The sequence below is a fragment of the Panthera leo genome, chromosome B1 (genome assembly GCF_018350215.1).
Source record: "Panthera leo isolate Ple1 chromosome B1, P.leo_Ple1_pat1.1, whole genome shotgun sequence".
NCBI classification, from domain to species: Eukaryota; Metazoa; Chordata; class Mammalia; order Carnivora; family Felidae; genus Panthera; species Panthera leo.
Window position 1 is genome coordinate 49,039,126 of NC_056682.1, and position 23,810 is coordinate 49,062,935.

Consider the following 23,810-nt stretch of genomic DNA (forward strand, 5'->3'; position numbering starts at 1 on the left):
TTCGATCTTTCCTCCACTCCACACTAAAAACAAAAATGAGTAAGCTACTCTCAATCCCACACTGCTCAAAATTACACACATTTTACTGCACTGATCAAGTTGATAATTTTTCTTTCACTCACAACACAAAGCAGACTCACAATCTAGGTCAAAAGAAATCTGTGCATTTGTTTATCTCATGTTAGCAGATTATAACTCAAGATAACACTTCTGGAGTTCTCCATTTGAATATTATATTTTAAATGAGGCCACTTATCCTGTTTTAGCAGAACCCCCAACAGGAATACATGCATGCAGATAACTAATACCAGTACTTGATCATAATACCTGCATTCTGACCCAACAATCTTTCTAATAATCCAGTGTATTCTACGGAAATCAAGTCAGCATGTGGCAAGACAGCTCATTTTGATCCTATGCCATTTCCAAAGGCACAGCAATACATCTTTCCCAATTTCTTTTTGTTACATTTACACAAATGATATCTATGGAAAAATGTGGGAAAATCTAGAAATTCTATAAGTAGAAGTTGCAGGACTAGATTCCTTCTTCGACAAAGAAAACCTACGAGCCTCCTCAGGTATAGCACAACATACCCAGTGGTAGGGAGAATAATGATCCTACTCAAAGATGTCTACATCCCAATATCCAGAACCTGCAAATATGTAACTTCATCTGGCAAAAGGGACTTTGCAGATGTGGTTGGGTTAAGGATCTTATATGGAGAGGTTGTGGATTGTCTGGGTGGGCCCAATGTCATCACCCTGGTCCTCAAAAGCAGAGAAGGTTGGAGAGGGGGCTATGACTTTGGAAGGAGGGTGTAAGAGATGCCAGATTGCCAGTTTTGACGATGGAGGAAGGGGCCACAAGCCAAGGAATGTGGATGGCCTCTAGGAGCTGGAAGAGGAAACAGATTCTCCCCTAGAGTTCCAGGAAGGAACACAGCCCTGCTAACACTTTCCTTTTAGCCCAGTGAGAACCATGTTGGACTTCTAATGTATGGATAGGTGGAACTGTAAAATAATAAATCTATGTTGTCTGAAGACACTAAATTTGTGATAATGTGTTACAGTAGCCACAGAAAACTAATACAGTCAGTATTCTTATACACTAGTATTTCAGGACCCAAATTGTATTTTAACTATGATTTATCATTTTACTTATTTTTATTTAGAAAAATTTTTTTTGATTTATCAACCAGCAGCCTTTTTATTCACAGTGTCATATATCTTTTTTTCCTATTTTTTAAATATGAAATTTATTGTCAAATTGGTTTCCATACTACACCCAGTGCTCATCCCAATAGGTGCCCTCCTCAATGCCTATCACCCACCTTCCCCTCCCTCTCAGCACCCATCAACCCTGAGTTTATTCTCAGTTTTTAGGAGTCTCTTATGGTTTGGCTCCCTCCCTAACTTTTTTTTTTGCTTCCTCTCCCCCTTGGTCTTATGTTTTCATTTCACTTATTTTTAAAAATTTTTATTTTTTTAAGTAGGTTCCATGCCCAACGTGAGGACTGAACTCACAATCCTAAGAGAGAGTCACACACTCTACTGACTGAGCCAGCCAGGCGCCCCTCCTGTTTACTATTTTAAAATGGAGTGTTTTGCGATAGGCCTCATGACATTAATTACTTCAAACTTTCAAAATATTAACAAAAACGGTTCTAAAAACAGATTTTAGGCACTGGTCTTTGGAGCTAAGACAACCTTATTCAAATATACTAATTGATGTTAATCCGTTAATATAGCATATTTTCTTCTGAAGAGGTTTACAAACCAAACTCTAAAGATAACCTATGATAGTTTAGCTAAGAATAAAACCAGCTATTTTGTTTCACATGCTCTCATATCCTGCCCCTATAAAAGCATGTCATTTGACCAACGCATCCGCATAACTACCTTTTTCTAAGCTGTTTAAGGCCCTGAGCTTGTCCTATGTCCCTCTCTCCACCAGTATATACTTCCTTCAGGTTGGTCCCTGGTGAAAATCAGCAGTGAGGAATCTCCAAGGTCAACACCAATACCGTAGCTCAGACATACCTAAGTTCGTCCATTTCTCGCTTCTTCTTCATCTCTTCCTTCTCTCTCCTTTTCATTTCCTGAATTTGGGCTTTTTTCTCATTCCTCTCTTCTCGGTCTCTGCATTCCTTCTCTGCCGCTAGGTCTGGAAACCGCTCCATTCTGGTCTTTTCTAATCGGTTCAGGATCTCATTCACTTTCTTCTCCACTGTCACAATTTTCACCTTTGAGAAAGGGGGGAACAAAACTGAAATCTTTTTTTTTTTTTTAATTTTTTATTTTTTTTAACATTTATTCATTTTTTTGAGAGAGGAGACAGAGTGTGAGCGGGGGACGGGCAGAGAGAGAGGGAGTCAGATTCTGAAGCAGGCTCCAGGCTCTGAGCTGTCATCACAGAATCCAACATGGGGCTTGAACCCATGAACTGCAAGATTGTGACCTGAGTCAAAGTCGGATACTTAACTGACGGAGCCACCCAGGCACCCCCAAAACTGAAATCTTAATCATACGTTTTCCCCCCCAGAACAAAGGAGTCGCTGTCTAGGGGTGAGCAATGCAGCTGAGAGGGACTTAGAAAACATACATCATACTGAGCCTTTGACAATGAAAGTGTTAGACAGAAAAGACCAGGACTCCACTCCGTGTCCTCTGGTGGCGAACAACACTTACATCCTTCTGCCTGTGAAAGCCTATCTGTCCCACATCCATGTCAGCTGTTTTCTTCAGGTTAGACCACGGTGTATATACCACATTCACATTGTTCATCTTGCAGCCTGCCAAGAGAGACTGTCTTCAACATGCGGGTAGGACACTAAGCAATGCATTCCCTCACCCACTGGCAAATTACCAAAATCCAACAGAGGAAAAGGCTTCGCATAAATAGCCATCGAGTGATTCAAACCACAGAACACTTTTTTTTTTTTTAAACCCACCCACAAATGGCAAATGGCAAAGGTGAACAACACAATTCAAGCAAAAGTATTAGGAAGGAAAGCAGGGACTTCTGAGACTCCCTTATATCGGATGCAAAGTTTATGATATGCACTTTTTTTTTTTTTTTTTTTTTTTACAGCGAAAAGGATCGAATAGGTTTCCTCAAAGGAGTCCTTGATCCAACAAAGGCTAAACAGCAAGATAAAGCAAAAGGCCAAGGTCTGGGATTTAAGGGACCTGCACCACCATGATCAGCTATGTCACTCAGGGAAAGTCCCCACAGCTCCCAGAATCCCATTGGAAACATGAGGAAACTGGACTGGTTCAGTAGAGGTGTTTTTTGTTTTGTTTTGTTTTGTTTTTTTAGTTTCTTTTAGCAGTGGCAACTCTGTTACCAAAGAAAATATATCAAAGTAATAAAAGCACAGATGCTTTGGAAGAGTGCAATGCATGCACTCTTGCTCAAGTGGAAGAATCAGACCAACCCAAATCACAAGACAGTCTACAACTGGTCTCCACTCAAGGTGTCAATGTCTTGAAAGACAAAGTAGTGCCTTTAGATAAAAAGAGACTAGAGACATGGTGAGGAACTATAACACATAATCCTGCATCAGAAAAAAAAAAAAAAATGCTATAAAGGGACCATAGTGGGAGAACTGGAAAAACTTACATGTGGGCTGTGTATCAAATAACAGTATTCTATCCATGTTAAATTTCCTGAAATTTGATCACAGTAATACAGTCACTTAAAACAATGTCATTGCTCTTAGGACATGCTGAAGGGTTATAAGATCTATAATTTTCCTCCAAATGGTTCAGCTAAAAAAAAAAAAAAGAAACCAAAAACCTAATAATTAGAGCATTATAGAGAGAAAGCAAATGCATACAGAAAAATTGTTGAATCTAACTACAGGGTATACAAGAGTTATATTTTTCTTGTAACTTTCCTGTAGGTTTGAAATTTTTTTTTCAAAATTAAGATTGAAAAAAATCTCCATGTGCATGGTGCTAGGGGAGATCCAATATGGATCAATGGGTCTTGCCTTCCAAAACTGAAGGAAGGCAGATAAGTACATAAATAACTATGATGAAAAACAGAACTTATCAAATGATATTGGAAAGGTATAGGTAGAATGGTGAAGTAGCTCAGAAAGGGCAGTGGTCACCCACACTGGAAGAAAGGAAAGGCTCCACGGGAGAGGTTAATACAGTCTAGTGGTTAAGACAGAAGACTACATAGACACTGTCTGACTTCAATGCAGCTACTGCCACACTTCAGAGCTCTGAGACCTTGGGCAGGTTCCTTAATTCCCTGAAGCTCAGCTCCCTCATCTACAGATGAAAATAATATGCATAACTCAGTAGGGTTGATAAATGAATTAATCTGTAATGTTCTTAGCACAGTGCCAGACATGTAATTAACATTCAACGGTAACTCTACTACCATTACCACAACTACTGGGTGGACCTTGAACCTTAGTTTGGCGCTAGACATGGGATGATTGACAGGGAAGACAAAACTGAGGGCAAAGGAGACAACATAAGCAAAGGCATAAGGTAGGAAAACAGCAAATACGTGCTTTGGCTGGACTGTGAAATAATCTGAAGGGAAACAAAGCCTGCCGTCAGATCAGAGATGCTTAACTTCCAGTTTAACAAGTCTGGACTCAATTGTACAGGTAAGGTGAGGCGTGTCACAGGGAGTGTCGAAGCTTTTAGAAAGTTTAATCTAGCAAAAGATTCTAAAATGAATAAACTGGCTGACCAGATTCTATGATGACAAACAAGATTAACCCAACGCCCTCGGTTCTGAGGTCAAGCAGGGGGGAAAATATTTCAACTGCACCGCAACAGGAATGGAGTGTCCCTAGCAAACCCCGCAGGAGAACCCCTTCTTCACTCCTTGGCATCCTCTGCTGGGGACTCACGAGTGAAGTTCCTGGGCTTGGCTCCTTATTTTGCTAAGTGAGCTCTCACTGTGGAAGGCCAAAGAGCGGAGAGAAGTAAGGCAGTATTCTCTTCTGTTTTCTCTAGAACTGGTAAACTATAAAGAGATTACAAAGCAAGAGACTGGGCCCAGAATAAAGAGTCCAAAGATCCTTTAATAAAGTTACATCTGCTAGCCAGGGGCATGGAAAGGGGACAAGAACATGTGAAAGAGGTTGCAACACACAGAGAATAATGATTGTTTTAACTTTATTATTTTTACTTTAATAAAAGAAGCTCTTAACTGGAAATCTTAAGAAACCCTGTCCCACTCATAAAAATGGAATGTCCTAAAACTAACTGCAACTTAATGATTTACGGGGCTGAAAGTCAGTGGCTCTACAAGACCAGCCTTCTACTTTCTTTGGCTAGGTATCTGACTCATTAAAGCTGCCCAAGTTAGATTTAGGAAACACAGTCTAAGCGATGGAGAAGGGGTACACAGTCAGCTCCTGTCCTGTAATCACCTACCCCTGGTACCTGCTCTCAGTCTGCCCTGTGCACTTATCCTCCACCCAAAGCAGATTTCTTTCCAACCCTCTGGATCACCTCTGACCCTCACATCAAACCAAACTTACCTCTACTCTACCTAGGTCTATGTCCTACACACCAAAATCCAACCTCCTAACTAGCTTAATCATTCTTGGCAGCATACCATCTCCTTCCTGGCTCCCCTTTTTAACTCTCATTTCCTCCCCAAAAGTTGTCCTTCTTGACCTATACTGACTACTGACAGATTAAATCTACTACTGACAGTAGAAACAAAGAAGCACCAAGCCCAGAATTACAGGCCTTACCTAAAACACTTAGAGCAATTGTTCTCAACCCTCTCTGCACATTATAATCTCCCGGAGAGCACTGTAAAAATATGGATACTCCTGGATCACCCCAGACCAACCAAGTAAGATTCTCTGGGAGATAAAAAGATCAACAGACTCGATACCTTCACAATTCGCAGGGAGAAAGAAGTATTTAGGAGGAGAAGGAGAGAAAGAAAAAGTAGGAAACAGGGATGTAGAGACTTGAGCTCTAGGATCTAAGGACAAATGACAGAAATAAAGACATCACACAACATTAAAAATAAAACCACGAGACACATTTCTTGCTTAGCCATTAACCTCATTTCTGAAAGCCTTTCTACATAACCTCAAGGGTAGGCAGGTCTAGACAACTTTCTAGTCAAAGGAAGGAAGACAGGGTAGAAAGAGCCAAGAAAGGGCCACCGTCATTAGAGGGGTGGGGAGATGGGTTTTTAGTTCTCTGATAGGTAGCAGAACTGCCACTTGAAAGGACAAAACAGGGGAAAGGCATACTACAAATTATTCCTTTGACTCCAGCCAAAGTCCCCGACATATTCTCTGAAAGTATTCTACTTCAGACACAGAAATCGGTGTTAATTCTGAAAACACCTCTAGGAAAACTGACCTTGAATGCTATTGGCCTTCACAAGATGGGCACAGTCCATCAAGACTTCCTTTGGGATGTCTTCTATCTTTTCCCCCTGAAACAAAAATAAACCAGATGGTCGACTACCTTGTAACTGATCGATACTGGAGCACTTACAGGGTTTTAGTGCCTTACGAAGCACAATTTTATTAAAAGCAGAGACTCTTCACTATATTTCAGAACACTGAAAAATGAAGTCTATTATGGGAATGTTTGAGAGAAGGCAGTACAAGTAATACAGAAAATACTAACACTTAAGAAGTGAGGAAAAAGGGTATTGAAAACCCCCCACCACAATATTAACTATAATTATGCCTGAGTAACTTTCCCCTCTTTCTTGTTACTTTCTTCTCTTCATTCTTACTTCTAGAAACTGTGTAGGGAAATGGTGCCCTATTTTTGATAAGTGGAAGTCTTCTTTGCTGAGGTCCTTACGACCCTGCTCACAAAGAGACACCTCATAGTTTTGGCTGTCAAACATCTGGTAGGCCATCTATCAGCCTTCATTAGAAACTCAGCTCTTAGTGTGTTAGATACAACCATCCACCCTAAGGGAAAAATAATATTGACTCATTTTCTGTACAGATAATGTAACAAAGTCAAAGCTGAATAAGCAAAGCCATCCCAAAACAACAAAAATACTTCAGAGGCAAGAGCAATGGAATCACCTCAGTACTGGCTCCAACCAGGCATGGGATTAAAGAAGCACTTCTGTATGGGAACGAAATGTTCTTCCTACTAAATACTTGAGATTAATTTATACCATCATGTTTCTAAATTTGTTTTTGTTTGAAAATGGGGATCTCTCAAATACATAAATTGTGACCAAAAAATAAGTGATTTAAGTTTGCCATTACTTCAATGACCTATCTCAGGCTGTGCAATTCTCTGACCACTAAAATAAAGGATTCTGAATTTCACATCTTGATAACACAATGTCATTATTAAGAATATCAAACATTACACCAGGTTATAATATGATGCCTTCAGGGACTTCTAAAATACACAGAAGCAGATTGACCCTACGCTAAATAAATCAAAATGAGTAATTAAAAAACAAAACAGCTACCATGTTTTAAGTACCCACCATGTGCCAGGCACTAAGTAAATAGCCATGTGAAATAGTTTACCTTCACTTTAGCAATGAAGAAACGAAGCTTAGCAAGGTTAAGTAACTGGGCCAAGGTCCCCTAAATCTAGTAAGTGACAGGACAGAGGTGAGAGATGAACCCAGGGCTAAAGCCATGTTGTAGCAACTGAGCCCAGAGTAGGGTGCTTAAGAAATTCTCGTGGAAACGTACTTTCTTGGTCCTTGATGTCAGGCTTCATCCTGATAGCCCTTCTTAATACCTGTGTCTGTCAGTATTCCTAAAGCAACCTCATCTTCCTGTTTTGCTACTTCTAATATAATATGAGCAGACTTAAAAAAAAATCACTCAGCTTAGCATTATGAGTAAAGTCAGAGTAAACTCTGTGGAGAGTGTGAGGTGCCCTCAATACGTAAACGTCAGAATGTAACTGTGGGCTTTGTGCCATCCATGTTAATGAGATTAGAGACTCTTCTATGGGTTTTCAAAAACCAAAGCAGCCTAGGAAAGAATACTGCTGAGTATCTGTGATCTTCAAGGTCTAGATTGAATTCAACAACAAAATTAACACATACGATGCTTAGCATGTGCCAGGCATTATCCTAACTGCCTCAGTCATGCTAGCTCACTTAATCCTCAGTAACATAGGTACCGATTGCTCCCTTTTACAGATGAGAAAACGGGCACAGCTAGGTAACTTGCTCAAAGTCACACAGCCAGTAAGCAGCAGAGCCAGGATTCAAATCCAGCAGTCTGGATCCTGAACCACTCTAGTCTTATTCCATCACTAACACGTACTTGGTACCTATTAAGTACAAAAGGCTATGCCGTTTACTACAGATCAACCATGTAAATGGTGCCTAAAAAGCATTTATTTTTACTGAGCACATTATGTGCTTCCAAAAGAAAATGAAATTAAATTTCTTTTCACACATGGAGAAACCGGTGGTAATGTCAACTTGGGACTACTGCTATTACTTCCATTTTCTGACACAGAGTCTAAAGGAAAAAAGTTTAATCTGAACCAAGAGGAAACTTGGTAATACCATACTTTATTTCCTCTAAACTTAAAGTAGTTCCAAAATGGCAAGAAGTTGCCAAGGAGAATCCAGAGTTTTGTTCCAGCACAGAGTTCACAATCTTTCTCATTTCCTTTACAACACAGTTCTCAAAAATATCAACAGTATAAATAAAGATGGGGCACAATGTTTAACCTTGCTAGTAAATTAAGAAGTGAATATTATGACCATAATGAAATAGCATCTTGCATTTATTGAAAAATTGTCAAAAGGTTGCTATATTTTTTAAGTTATAAAATCCCAGGAAGGTCTGGAAAACCTGTATATATCAGGTAGCATTTTAAGCTAGCGCAATATTTTTAGAGGGCAATCTGGTCTTTGAAACATCTCCCAAATGCTTCTATCTTCTGGCTCAGCGATTCTACTTCTGAAAAAAAATTTTTTTTAATGTTTTTATTTTTGAGACAGAGAGACAGAGCATGAGCAGGGGAGGGGCAGAGAGAGAGGGAGACACAGAATCCAAAGCAGACTCCAGGCTCTGAGCTGTCAGCACACAGCCTGACGCAGGGCTCGAACTCACAAACTGTGAGATCATGACCTGAGCTGAAGTCGGATGCTTAACCAACTGAGCCACGCAGGCACCCTGAGAATTATTGTAAAAAAAACCCAATTCAAAAAGAAAAACAGAAAGTGGTTCATAAAAAAAAACTTCGTGTTGGGGATTCATGATGCTGAAAACTATAAACAACTTATATTCTGACAGGGGAGCTTTCGGACAGGGGAGCCAGGTAACTGTGGCATATCAACTCAAAGCAGCCAGTCAAAACAATAAATATGAAAATAATACAGTAACATGAAAAAGTTTTCAAAACTGTCACGTGAAAGAGTAATAAAATCAACTAGGGGAATTAAAAATTGTTGTAATAATACAATCAACAGGATGGAATATAAATGGAGACAAAAGAATTGGAGTGCATGGCATGACATCACTGAAAGGCATGGGGTAAAAAAAAAAGCAGCTTACAAATAACTTTGGAAAACAGCATTTCAACTGGAAACTGTAAGGCAAAAAGACAAAAATAACTGCACATATAAACAGCATACTTTAGTTGATAAAGTTGTTTCGTATGGGGATAAAGCTTAACACATCTGAAACCACTTCCACATATAGTGGGAGTCAAAAAGCAAATAGATGGTAGATGGTGGGAAGCAGGCTTCTCACTGTGAGAAGGAATTAATAGAGAAGCAAAGAGAAAAGACTAGAATGGCCTCTATAATAACAGATTCATCACAGACATCAGTTTGAGCTCATGCTTAACATAGATACAGATAGAGAAACAATCCAACACACGAATTACTAACGTGGGTTAATATACATACATGTACTTCCTAGCTCTTTCTGCTGAGAGGGCCTAGAAGCAATGACACTCTAGGAGCAGTGAGCACACCAAGTCCAGATCTTGGCTCCTAAATACAATTCCCCAGTAAAAGGAATCAGGGTTCCTTGGAGAAAGGCCCGATTCTAGGACTGGGGCAGGGAAAATACAAGAAGAACCTACACCATCTTAGAGTGTCACAAAGGAAGTGCTCAAAAACCAAAAGGATGGGAGCATATCAAAGCAACACAGGAGCCAAGCTGAAAGAGCTCCAACCAAAGCTGGAACAATTTCAGCAACCAAATAACATAGAACCGATTATAACCTGAAGTATAAAATAAATGTATGAGTCCATACTGATACACGTAAACTACTGTAATATGTAGGGGAGAAGAGATAGAATCTTCTTTCTAAGTTTATGTAGATACTCCCCACTCCAAGAAGTGAAGCTTAATTCCATCCCCTCCCCTACAAGTATGGGTTGGACTCGGTGATCTGTGTCCAAATAACAGAGTATGGGAGAGGGGAGGAAACCTGGCAAACACTGGCCTGGCCAGGAGATGAAGGTTAGCATCACTGGTGATAAATCCTACTAATGCACGTGCCCCTGACATGATGTGATGAGGAGGGCACTCCACTCCTGTGCTATTCTTCCTCCAAAACCCGTAACTCCAGTCATGAGAAAAACATCGGATAAACTCAAATTGAGGGGCCTTCTGTAAAAAAACCTGACCAGTACTTCTCAAATTGCCATGCTCATGAAAAACAGGGAAAATCTCACTTTCAGAGTGTGAACTGTCACAGACCAGAGACTAGGCAGACGTGACAACTAAACACAACATGGGACACTAGACTGGATCCTGGAACAGAAAAAGGACATTAACGGAAAAACTGGTGAAATCAAAATAGAGCCCGGAGCTTAGTGAACAGTAACATACCAATGTTGCTTTCTTGGTTCTGACAAATCTGCCATGGTCATGTTAAGACGTTAACAATGGGGGAAGCCAGGCATGGGGTATATGGGAACCCCATGTAGTATAGACTATTTCTGCAACTTCTCTGTAAATCTAAAAGCATTCCAAAATAGGACATTTAAAAAAAAAAAAAAAAAAAAAAAAAAAAAGCAATACACATACCAAGTACGTATACCCTATGATTCACCTGTATAAAACATATGAATGTTAAGGCATTAGAAATAATAGTGGTCTTATGTTACTAGGAAACATTGCATCTTTTTCCTTTACTATTATAATGCTGTGTTAAATGTCCCAAAGGAGCCCCGATAACTGGGAACATCTATCCTTGGTGAGGCAGGACAATCACATGAGTGTGAGAAAAAGGAACCACATGTGATCTCCACTGGAGAAGACAGAAGGTCCAGAACTGTCAACTGAAATGAAAGGGAGAGAGAGCAGAGGTGACGAACATACCTAAAGTTGCAGGATAATTAGAGCAGTGGTTCTAGCTAAGGTACATACACTATGTCCCCTTTCAAGTTTCAAAGTCACCAGAATTTCCCTTTGTCATTTTCTGGGTCAGGGGTAGGACAGCTCTTCATTTGCTACCTTTTTTTATCTTTTGCACATATTTATTATTTTAAGCAATTTAACTGCCAAAAAAAAAAAAAAAAAAAGGACAGAGGACAAGAGAGGATGCTCATCACTAAAGAAAAAGCATGAGTCCATGTTTAAATCCAGTTACCTTATGTAATCGAAGGTATACATGAGCCGAAGAGAGTTTGTCCACGTGAAACCTACAAAGAATGAAAACTACTTTTAGCAAGAGGTACAAGACAACCATCTCCTCAGGCCCCTTTCATTTAAAGCATTCCAATCCAAAAAGTATTAACTCAGTGCTTACTACATGTGAAGCACCATGGGGAGTAAAAACACGATCACTGCCTCCAAAGGGCTCACTGTCAACTGGGAGAGGTAAGGTAAACAGGGCAAGTTCTGCAGCTGCATGAGACTAAGAGCCAAGCTGAATACTAGAGACAATAAATGGCAATGCCTTGGAAAGGGCAATTTTTTTTCAAGTGAGAAAGAGCTATCAGTGATCACAAACTTCACTGATCAGCTGAGACTCAGAGGGTATCTGACTAAAACACAGGACGTAGAGAAAACACAGGGAAAGGAATTTCAGGTGAGGAGAGAAGGGAATGAAAGAAGTCATCAAGATCCACGGTGTTGCAAGCCTGGGAGACTGTCAGGACTATAGAGGAAAATACTTTACAGGTGGAGAAGGCACCAGTTTGGGAAAAAAGATGAGAGGAATGGTTTGGGACGTCCTAAGTTTAAAAACAATCCAAAGAGAAGTACAGAGTTGGACAAGCCATAAAATGGGTCAGACCAACAATTCATCCCTCCTTGTATCTGACAATGGCACTAATATGTTTTCTGGGAAAGCACGGGGATTGCCCTTTATGATACAGTCCTAAAAAAATCCCAATGTCCTAAATTTACCTTTCATTAAGCCTCTATCATCCACCAATTGAAAGAAACCTTTCTAAACTTAATTCCTTTTACACCCTAGTCTAACATTTGGAGATATTTACCAAATAAAGTTGACGTTCTCTCTTTCCAGCTTCCAGAGATGCCCCCAGAATTCTCCCACCAAACAATGGTAACACATGATGGTCACTTTGGGATTCTGATAACATTAGTCATCTCTTCCTTACTCCTCATCTTTCTAGACTGAAGTGTGTTCAGTAAAACCCTAAGGAGGCACCACTACACCCCATTATATATTTCTCTAGACATTTTCTTAGCATTAATGTGTTTTTAGAAGTGAAAATGGTCACACACTCATGCCTACTGTAAGATGTGGACAGCATGATTCTATACAAATGTTAAGATTATGGTGTTTCTAATGCCCTCTTAAGGAAGTTAAGCATTTTGCTAGTCACCATGGATACAGAAAAATACTACACATTTTTGGCAGTCTGTGATACCTCTAGGTTTTTTTTGTTGTTTGGTTTTTTTTTTTTTTTTTAACATGTATTCATTTTTGAGAGACAGAGTGTGAGCAGGGGAGGGACAGAGAGAGAGGAAGACACAGAATCCAAAGCAGGCTCCAGGCTCTGAGCTGTCAGCACAAAGCCCAATGCGGGGCTCAAACTCACAGACCGTGAGATCATGACCTGAGTTGGAGTCCCACGTTTAACAGACTGAGCCACCCAGGCGCCCCCTCTAGGTTTTATTATTATCCATTACTGGTAACCAGAATTGGACATTGATTTATTTTTCTCATATAAGATTTATATTCCCTATAAGAGATTCCTACTGATTACTGTCTTTAGCTTGGCCTTTTCCACTGAAAAAAAATGTGTTTTTGCAAATCCAGAAATTATGTATCTAATTATCCTCTTTCAGGATCTTAGGAAGCAAGTTCAGTTGAAAAGTAACTTGCCCCATTCTGACTTGTCTTAAGCCAATTCTCTATTTATAACAACTCTTTCCTACATACCCATAATAAATCAATTGTATCCTGATTTTTCTTAAAGGTCTGACATGGAATTTTGTCCAAAGAGATACATAAGTAATTCAATGTCTATCTGATGGAGTCATACAAAAGTAATCAAAATCCTAAAACACACACGGGAATATCACTGCTGATGCACAGAGCAACTCCAGGCTGGGAGGTATATTGCTACAAGGGCAGGGGGAATGTGTGGAAGTGTGGGGCTTTGGTTGCACTGTAAATCAAAAAAGCCAGCTCCCTAAACAAACTATCTTGGGGAGGTTCCTTAAAAAAAACCTTTCCAAACCTCCCAAAATGTTTACTCCGAAAAGTTTAAATTATGCGTAGTAGAGTTCCCTAGTTCCTTCTGGTCCTTGTTATCGTCCTCTCCCTACTTAATCACTGTTTTCTTTACTGAATGCAGAGACTAAAAAGTTCAGTAAATGAGCACCAATGACCTGGGGATGCGGACGCAGGGCCTCAGAAGCTGGGCAATTGAACTCCTGAAAGTGGGGTCCCTGGAGATACTATTCTTTGGGGGTTTGGAGGCAGTAAACACACACTATTTCTATCTTCTTTTGTTTAAAGATAAATTCAGTTCCATTCTCATTTAGTCCTGGGAAAATCCTTTCCTTAAAGGTGTTTTCTGGTATAAACTCAGATGCTGATATCCACGCAGGTGAAGTTCTAAGGTTTACCTCAGAGTGAACCAGGTTGAAATGTGCCCTGGGGAATATCGATCAACTGAATCATTCTTAGCATGCCCAGGAATGTTTCCAGGATTGACACAACAGTCTTGAAATTTAGGGCTGGCTATTCTACCTCACAGCAGACCTCGAATAGCTTCTCAAAGTAAAAGTCAATCACTTCCAGCAAGAGTCATGAATTTCAGGGTGTCAAAATGGGTATCTGTAGACACCAGTTTGGTTAAGTAGCATTCCAGGAGATAGTCAACCATAATGAAATCAAAAACCCAACTGAGAATACATAGGGCGTAGGCTGTAAATTGGAAATTTCTCTTCCACTTATATAAGTGTAAAAAAAAAAAAAAATCAGGTAAAAGGCTGTGGCAAATTGACTTTTGTGGTACATCTGGATATGTAACCTTTTCTACGCAGGTGTTTATGCTTCAAACCTGACATGTTAAAACTTCACAGCAGATAACTACATAACAGATGCAGCCACGTAACAGATGCAGTAGCTCTAATCTCCCTTGACAGGATCTGGAGATCTCTGGGTTTTAAGAACAACCGGAATAATCCAGCCTGGTGACAGGTGCTCAAAATGGAGACACCAGGATGCAGTTACTATGAAGAAATGTCCAGCAGAGATCATTTCTACACAGGCAAAGAGTTAGTTAATTAGGAAGTCAACAAATATTTTTTGAACATGTACCAGGTGCCAGGTCCTATGCTAGGTAACGGGATGTGGGACTGAACAAAACAAGTGATCGCTGTCCTCGTGAGGCTTATGGTCTAGGGTTCTAGGAAGGGAAGCAGCATTCAATCCAGAAGCCCTCAGCAGTGCAAACTGAACACCTGAAGTGAAGGGGGTACCAAGCGGTGTCTCCCTTGATGACACTTGTTACCTGAGCTCAGCAGATGGGCCTGTGCTGGAACAGGGGGCAGATAAAAAAAAAAAGACTTTAAAATTCCTCAGGTTTGTCGTGCCTCTTGGTTCCTGGAGTGTGGACGTTTAGAGATGGCAGACAGGAAAGCATTTCCTGCTTTTTAAGTTAGTCTCTGTGTAATAGTTTTCCTAATAAATGTCCAATGCTGTCCACTTCATTGAAAATCAAGGAACTCTCCTAAAAAGTGACAACCTAAACTCTGTCTCTGTAGGGAATTAAATGAAGGATTCGGGCCCACACTTGGAGAAAAGAGGTCTGGAGAGAGTTGCAGCAATGGCCTGAGGAAGGAAGGAAGTCACCCTCAGACAAAGAGCAGTAGCCTAAGGGAAGAACAAAATTGGTGATTCAGAACTAGAGCCGGCTGGGGGGCCAGCAACAACCACAGCAGATCTGTTCAGTTTCTTTTAGCCTTAGTGTCCTCATCTGAAAAATGGGCACAGTACTAAGAACTATTTTACAGGGCACTGTGAAATTGAGTATATCAATAAGGTAAACACCTGCCAATACCTTGCATCTAGTTAGGTATTCAATAACTAATGACAGTGTTCATTATTACTATCATTAAAGCAAACAGGATCCATGTGCCTATCTTCAGGGACAGCATTTGGTAGAGGGGTGTTTGTGGAGTTGTGGAGACCACACCCCACTCTAGGTGTAGAATTAGGCACCAGGACTCAGCAAACTGAGTCCAAGAGTGTTACATCAAAGTAACAGGAGTCCAGGTCCTCCTAAAAGGTTCCAGGTCTGAGTGGTAGAAACTCCCACGTGGCATTCTAAGGCAGTTAGAAAAAGAAAAGAATGCAACTAAAATGAGGAGTTTTTGGTTTGTTCTGTCATTGCTTTTTGGGCTGGGTTTTGTGAGCAGCAAATGAAATTATCTCAGAAGGCAAAGAAAGCATGATTATTATTTTTTAAATTTCCAGAAAATATTTTAGAAAGAGGGGGTAGAGCCTGGATCGAGACAGGGCTAACCTCATGAGGGAGTTGAGAAGACAAAGGGAACCCAGCCTGTTTTCTTTAAAGCTGGACCTGGTCAGATGCCCTATCTATTCCATCCACATGGAAGCTTCTATTTCCCTCACCACTTCTTGTGAAGCCCTCATCCATCTTCTCAAGAAGAGTGGCCTGAGCACGTGAGTGTGGCGGTCTCACGAAACCACTCTGAGAAGACACACCATAAGGTAAAAGAAAGCTTCTGAGGTCCGGCCTCCAACCTCAGGGTTGCTGAGACATCATCCCCAGTTGACACGGCGATTAGAAATGAAGGGAGCTGGCAGTCAGCTACTTACCACCGAACATGAACAAAACACAAAGTAGGAGTTTCAGTTTTCATCATAAAAGTGAGGTGGTTGGCCAAATCCAAGAAAGTATATAATGCATAGAAAGCAGAACCGAAATTGTGACTTACCAAATATCTTCAGGCCAGCCATACTTTATTAGATCTTCGTCTAGAGTGAGATACAAGAAAACAAAGAAAAGGTTAAAAAAAAAAACCTGTCAAATGAAAATATGCCAGAGTTTATACCAATCCTTCCCACAACTGTTTCTCTCCCTTAATGGAGAAAAGAGTAGTTGAGAGAGGCTTTGATGCCTGAAAATAGAGAAAAAAAAATTTGTAAAAATAGCTTTTAGAGTTGTCATAATTGATATAATTTTTATAATACTTAAAAGAAAGTTCAAGATATTTATAATTTTTTTAAATTGTATTTATTTATTTTAGGGGGGAGGAGCAGAGAGAGAGGGAGAGAGAGAGTGCCAAGCAGGCTCCGCAGTGTCAGCATGGATCTCACAAGCTGTGAGATCATGACCTGAGCCAAAACCAAGAGTCAGACACTTAACCGACTGAGCCACCCAGGCACCCCCAAAGATATTTCTATTAAAAGTTAGTTAAACTTCAAATTAGAGCAGCTGAGAGGTTAGATGAGGTCTTGGGAAATTGATTCACTGTAATAAACTTATTTGTCAAAATGGTTTTGTTCATCAGTGAACTGTGTTTTACTTCTTAAAAGAGACCTCTTAATTATAAAATAGTAGAAAATTAGAAAATAAAACCACCACCAGAAGTATAAAAAAGGAAATAGAAATCACGTAAAATTCTGTCACATATGAAAGTAAAAATAAAACAGAAGAAATAGCTATAAGTTAAAAGTAACTGTCTCTGCAGGACAAAACAAGGACAGGATGGAAAATATTATTATGATACATATTCTGTTACTATTTGAATTCTAAAGCTATGTATTTCTTAGATAAAAGTAAAATTAAAAATTAAAAAGGTCTTTGGAAACAATGACTACTTAATTCTACCATATGAATAAACTTTTCTATTGTTCACATGTTTTGTTTATTTTTAACTTTATTTATGTATTTTGAGAGAGAGAGAGAGAGCAAGCAGGGGAGGGCTAGAGAACAAGGAAGAGAGAGAGAATCCCAAGCAGGCTCTGCACTGTCAATGCAGAGCCTAATGTGGGGCTCAAACCCACGAACTGGGAGATCATGACCTGAGCTTAGGTCAAAAGTCAGATGCTTAACTGACTGAGCTACCCAGGTACCCCTGGGCTGTTTTGATTACAAATGCTTCAGTAACTATTTTTAAAATAAATATGTTCATATTCCCGATTATTTCCTTAAAGCATACTTATATTTGTAAAAGGTAAATTATTAGTTCAAAATGTATACTTCTGTATTTTTAAGACTAATAACATATATCACTACAGAAAGGTAAGACCTATACACACGAACAGCCATGCTAATAATTAGAAATGACTAGTGTCTAATACAAAAGCATTAAAGTATTAGATACAAAGTTAAAAATTATAAGGCAAACAAAATGATTGATGTGATGACTTAAAATGTACCCAAGGAAGTATAATCTATCTAACTTGAATGGGGTATTCATTTTCCAGAAAAGCAAAAGGATGATAAATCTTGGATAATCTTAGAAACTGTAGACACTAGGGGTGCCTGGGTGGCTCAGTCAGTTAAGCCACTGACTTTAGCTCAGGTCATGATCTCGCGGTTTGTGAGTTCGCGCCCCACAGCCCCTCTGTGCTGACAGCTTGGAACCTGGAGCCTGCTTCCCATTCTGTGTCTCCCTCTCTAACCCTCCCCTGCTCACATTCTCTGTCTCTCAGAAATAAACAAATGCTAAAAAAAATTTAAAAAAAAACTGCAGACACCATACATTTTCTGAAGGGCTTTGTATTAGCTTACATGGGAAGCTGAGCCAATAGCCAACAAGTAATCAAAAAAAGGAAAGGGAAATATAAAAACCTCTTTTCCTCAGTCAGGCAATGTTTGGCCTCCTGGTGACACCTGCTGGCTAATAAAAGGAAAACATCTGAAAGCTTTTTAGTGAAAGAAAGTAAATTATTCAATTAAAAATGCACTGATGTTCCATCCAGCCCTTAGGCTGAAGTCATCAAGGCTATCACGAATAAGTATGATGTGCTAGGAGCACTAGGGAACAGGGTGCTTTAAAAATGTAATCTCTTTTTTACAAAGCAATCTAGGAAAGTTGGCACCTCCAAATGACTCCAAGGGCTCCTGGGTTTTTTTTTTTCCCCACATACATTTTATTACTTTTTTTAAAATTTATTTTAAGAGAGACAGAGTGGGGGAGGGGCAGAGAGAGAGGGGAGACAGGGATACGAAGCAGGCTCTGCATTGTCAGCATGAAGCCTGAAGTTGGGCTTGAACCCACGAACCGTGAGATAACCACCTGAGCCAAAGTCGGACTCCTAACCGACACAGCAACTCAGGCACCCCTCTACATACATTTAAATGACAGCAAAACTCGACTCAAGTGGACTCTAGAAAGAATCTAAATTTACATCTGCAGACATAAATTCTATATTTAGATTTATATCTGTAGATATAAATTCCTACAACAGACATTTAAAGGATTCTATGTCAAGCCCACCCTAACCCACTCCTCCTTGGCTCTCCCTAATCACATTTATGCTGCCCCCTCCTCTACTTCTACAGCACTTATTCATATTGCTTCATTTCACCTATACTTTTTAAAATAGACATTTTTTATTTTACTCTTTCTTTTTGAGAGTGCGTGAGTGAGCAGGGAGGGGGAGGGAGAGGGAGAGAGAATCTTAAGCAGGCTCCACGCTCAGCACAGAGTCCGATGTGGGGCTCGGACTCATGAACCGTGAGATCATGACCTGAGTCAAAATCAAGAGTCTGCTGCTCAACCAACTGAGCCACACAGAGGCATCCCTAAATTAGACTTTATTTTTGAGAGCAGTTTCTAGGTGCAGAGCAAAATGACCGAATACTTGTTTTTGCATGTGCCTCTCCACCTTTAATACTATGAAAACAGAGACTACATCTTCCTCTTTGGATGCTCAGACAGGCTGGCGTATGGGTCCACACAGATAAGCTCTAGCAAACACTGAACTAAAATGGAAGGAAAGGGGCGCCTGGGTGGCTCAGTCGGTTGAGCGTCCGACTTCGGCTCAGGTCATGATCTCACAGTCCGTGAGTTCGAGCCCTGCATCGGGCTCTGTGCTGACAGCTCAGAGCCTGGAACCTGTTTCAGATTCTGTGTCTCCCTCTCTCTCTGACCCTCCCCCGTTCATGCTCTCTCTCTGTCTCAAAAATAAATAAATGTTAAAAAAATAAATAAATAAAAAATAAAACGGAAGGAAAAAAGAGACCTGGTGGGAATGTCACTGGCACAGCTGCCTTAGGTCAGTAACACTAGCAGCCCAGCAGTGTGAGCCAGTATCAAGGCAGTCCTTCACTGTAAGAAATGTATCAAGTCCCCTGCCCAGAGTTACACGGTGCAAAACCCAGGCAACCATACGTAGCAGCTCTCCTTTAGGTGCTTCTCAGTAACCTAAGTCTTGGGTTAGCATCCTTGATATGGTAGAAAGGAAAGCAGATTTGGTTAGGTGTGGATCCCTATCTACTGCAGATAACCATGGCTGGTTATAAACAGCCTCCTTGCTCGAGGTAATACAAGGAGATAGCATCCCTGGTCAGCTACATTCATCAGGATGGGGCTACGAAAAAAATACAAGTTGCCTCTGATGATGTAGGAGTTACTAAGAGAAACATAAAAACAAGTATACTGCAGACTGGGTGCCTCCATTAAGTCAGACTAGAGACAATGTCATGAATTCATTATAATGAAAAACTGTTTAAAAATTAGTTATTTTATTCTGCTGGTTTTTTTCTCTTGGCTAGGATGTAACAGGCTTGCTTATTCTGATTCTGCCTTATGGTAACCAGTATTACCACACAGTTCTAAACCATTTATATAGATCCGATTAAGAATTATATATATTTAAATATCGGGGTGCCTGGGTGGCTCAGTTGATTGAAGGTCTGACTTTGGTTCAGGTCATGATTTCACAGTTGGTGAGTTTGAGCCCCACACTGGGCTCGCTGCTGTCAGCGTGGAGCCCACTTTGGATCCTCTGTCCCCCTCTCTCTCTGCCACTCCCCACTCACACTCTCTCTCTCAAAATTAAACAAAAAAAATTTAAAAATAAGATTTAAAAATAGCTATTACATATATCACGTTATATATTTTATACATGTTTTATACACGTTTATTACTTTTTATGTTATGCATACATATATGTTTATGTTATGTTGTATGTTAATCATATATATGCGTTAATTATACAGTTATATATTTACACATATCATAGTTATACGTAACATTACTGTTCTTTGACATCTTTTAATTTTTGGCCTTACTTATTTCATTAATGTCAAATGTCCCATACTGAAGAATGTTATTCTTGTCTCTTTTAAAGAATCAAGTTTAAACTGTTGTCAGTTTCAAACTGCACCTAGAACAGACACTGATGGTTGTAGGGGGGAAAAAGAGCTAAAGAAGCTCCAGTGGTGACAGCTGCCATTACTGAGTGCCTACCCTGGGCCAGGCACTTTACCCAGGCTCTTTGGTTTCACCTTCACGACCCTGCAAGGCAGATACTGTCTCATGATCCTCTTCTTCCATTTCAGCAATGTGAGGTTCAAAAAGGTTAAGTAACTATAGCTACTTTATTAAGAGCTGGGATTTTAACCCAGATGGGCCAGACTTCAGGGCTGTCTTTTCTAGAAAATTACACTAGCCCTGTGAGAAGAGCGATTGTATCTTCTCCAAGCGTGAAGAAGTGTAATTCTGTCATTTCTCCAAGCTCCCTTGTTGCAGATGTTTTCTCCCTCAGCCCAGTGCTGTCAACTCAATGCTCTAGAGCAAGAAAGCTAAACTTCTCCCTCTTCACTCATGCAATTAAAAGGCCATCCCCTTAAACGTTTTTTCCTTTTAAGCTTTAGTTCAAATTCATTAGTGGGTAAAAAAATTAATTGAGCAGGTTGAGACTAGCTTTTGAAAAACAAAACAAGAGGGCACAGCAAAGAGTATGGGTATTTTTTGTAAATTTTTGTTTTAGTTACATAAATGTATGCAATATGGAATAATGTAGTTCATTCTGAGGAGAGTGGTCAATAAAGTCTGAAAAAACTGTTAACATTTCATGACTCAAAAAGAGCCATCTTCGGCCTCAAAAAACATAATAGATATGTTTCCTCTATTCCTAAATGTGGTAAAAATGTACAGAAAATGAGCTTTTCAACCAAGTCACAGATTATTTTTACTTGACATAAACTAGCATAGGTTAACCTGATTCGTATCACCGTAAATCAAATGATACCACAAAAACTCTTAATAAAGTTAACTTTCTAATCAGCAACAAATGGTCCAAGAGGCTCTAATGTTATTTGATATAACTAAATTCTAGGAAAGTAACCCACTGGAGTTAATGGGCCTAACTAGTAGTAGTTAGTTGAAAACTCATATCCAACCAACCATGTGGGGTGGGGGGAGGGGGCAATTGACACTTACCTGTTAGAAATTTCAAAATCAAATGCTTTTGAAAACTTACTTTCATATTTATCCTTTCCCATGTAAATAGTGTAAGCAGATGAGTTAACTAAGACAAAACAAAAATATAAAAAACAGTTAGATAACTTCATCCCCAGCAAAACTGCTTCATGGGAAAATCAAGTGACAAATGCTTCGATTAGGGGTTGCAAGACATGGCCTGTAGGTCAGATCCAGCCCTGTCTTTGGATAGCACACAAGCTAAGAAATGACTTCTACATTTTTAAAGAGTCGAAAACACAAAATGAAGAAGAATAAAGCTACAGAGATGTGGCTCACAAAGTCTAGAATATTTACTACTGGGTCCAAAGAGGAAACGTTTACTGATCCTTACTATAGAAGCTACTTCCCTACTTTCATCAGGACATAGTTTAATACAACTCCAGTTTAGTCCTATAATTTTGCCGTCTTCAAAACAGTTAAAAACAAAACGAAACAAAAAACCCAACCTTCACCTCAACCATTTAAAAACAGGTTCCTATACTTAGCTAAGCCTTTTCATTATTTAGCCAATATTAGTTTTTTCCAGGTGTGCTACACATTATAATGGGCTCCTAACCTATTCTGGGGAAACACGGTTTTCAAACATCTTCTAAATCAGTGATTCTGAACCCTCATTACACATTAGAACCACCTAATTGTGTCCCAGCTCCATTAAGACTAACCAAATCCAAATCTCTGGTGGGTAAGCAATAGTGTTTTTTTAAAAGGATCTCCAACTATTTCCAATGTGAACTCAGTGTTAGGAACTCAGTGTAAGTCAAACTGAATATTCTAGGTATGGCTTACCTTAGAAATGACATTTGCTTTACTAAGCTAGTGTCTTTTAATGTAGGCATCTTCCAATCTGGGGTCAACTAAAAAGTTAACTTTCCTAATTGAAATTCTATCTGGGTTCTGGGCTTCCAAGCTGGTCTACCAAAACTTGTTTGACCCCATTTGTAGCAAAACTCCTGAATTAATGGTCACTGGGCCCCTAGTCTGGGCAGTTTGTTGACTGTCACTAGACAGCACAGAACCAGGATGTGTGAGTGGAGCTCTAAAGGCCAGGGAGCAGCACTCTTTCATTTATAAATTCTTAAATAAATTGCCTGTACTTCCAGTAATGAGAAGCTCTCTAAATTATCATAGTTGCCTCTCTTGGGGAGGGAAAAATCTCAGATCCTTCAGTCAACAGTTATAATGACTACAACCCAAAATTACTTGGAAGTAGTTGAGAGAACTAATTGGAAAGGAGAGAGTATTTGCATTCACAGAAATATCTGCCTATAATTGAGCATTACATTAGCTTGGTAAGGCCTTAGCATAGCCAGAACAGCCATTATAACAAATACCAGAAGTGCACAAATAAAACCATTTCAGATTCTCTCTGCACGACCTAGCAATATTCACCCTTTGATCCTACAATGTCACCATTAAGTACATACTATAATTACTCTATCAAGCAATGATGTTCTTTTTACAAACTAAACACTCATTAATTGAGACTGGTTAAACACACTATAGAATATCCATAAACAAATACCAGGCACCCACCGAAAAGAAGAGGTAGCAGCAATTAAATAGAACAGCATTTTTGTATGTATAAAGCAAGATTCAATTTGTAAAAAATGAATATATAGTTGTATGTACATATTTACAAATATATTTTTAATATATGCACCTATTTTCTGTATATGTATGGAAAAATATACATATAACTGTTAATAATACTTACCTTGGCTAGCTCACTTATGAAATATGTAGATGGTTTTGTAATCAGACTGAAAGTAATTTTTAAAATGATTAAAATAAAATAAAGCTGTTTGTGCAGGCTAAGCCATCTAAATCACAACCAAGAGAACGACACACTATTGTTTGGACGGTTGACCTATAAAATGAGGTGATTAAGAACATAACTCAAATGCAAACTGAAGAATATTCTACAAAATAATTCAACAAC

At 39.5% G+C, this 23,810-nt stretch overlaps 1 protein-coding gene across 2 annotated transcripts in view; it reads right to left on the minus strand.

The window, feature by feature from the left end:
* The window catches only part of CCDC25 (coiled-coil domain containing 25), a 40,557-nt gene that overhangs the window by 13,487 nt on the left and 3,260 nt on the right, over nt 1-23,810 (minus strand). The window contains exons 2-7 of one of the 2 annotated variants that reach the window (XM_042934934.1): nt 21,870-21,917; nt 16,367-16,406; nt 11,571-11,622; nt 6,366-6,441; nt 2,691-2,794; nt 2,043-2,245 (exon numbers count right to left, since the gene is read on the minus strand). In XM_042934934.1, the coding sequence (XP_042790868.1) occupies nt 2,043-2,245; nt 2,691-2,794; nt 6,366-6,441; nt 11,571-11,622; nt 16,367-16,406; nt 21,870-21,917 (523 nt within the window). The remainder of the gene's footprint in view (nt 1-2,042; nt 2,246-2,690; nt 2,795-6,365; nt 6,442-11,570; nt 11,623-16,366; nt 16,407-21,869; nt 21,918-23,810) is intronic. The other variant, XM_042934935.1, reaches the window with a different exon arrangement.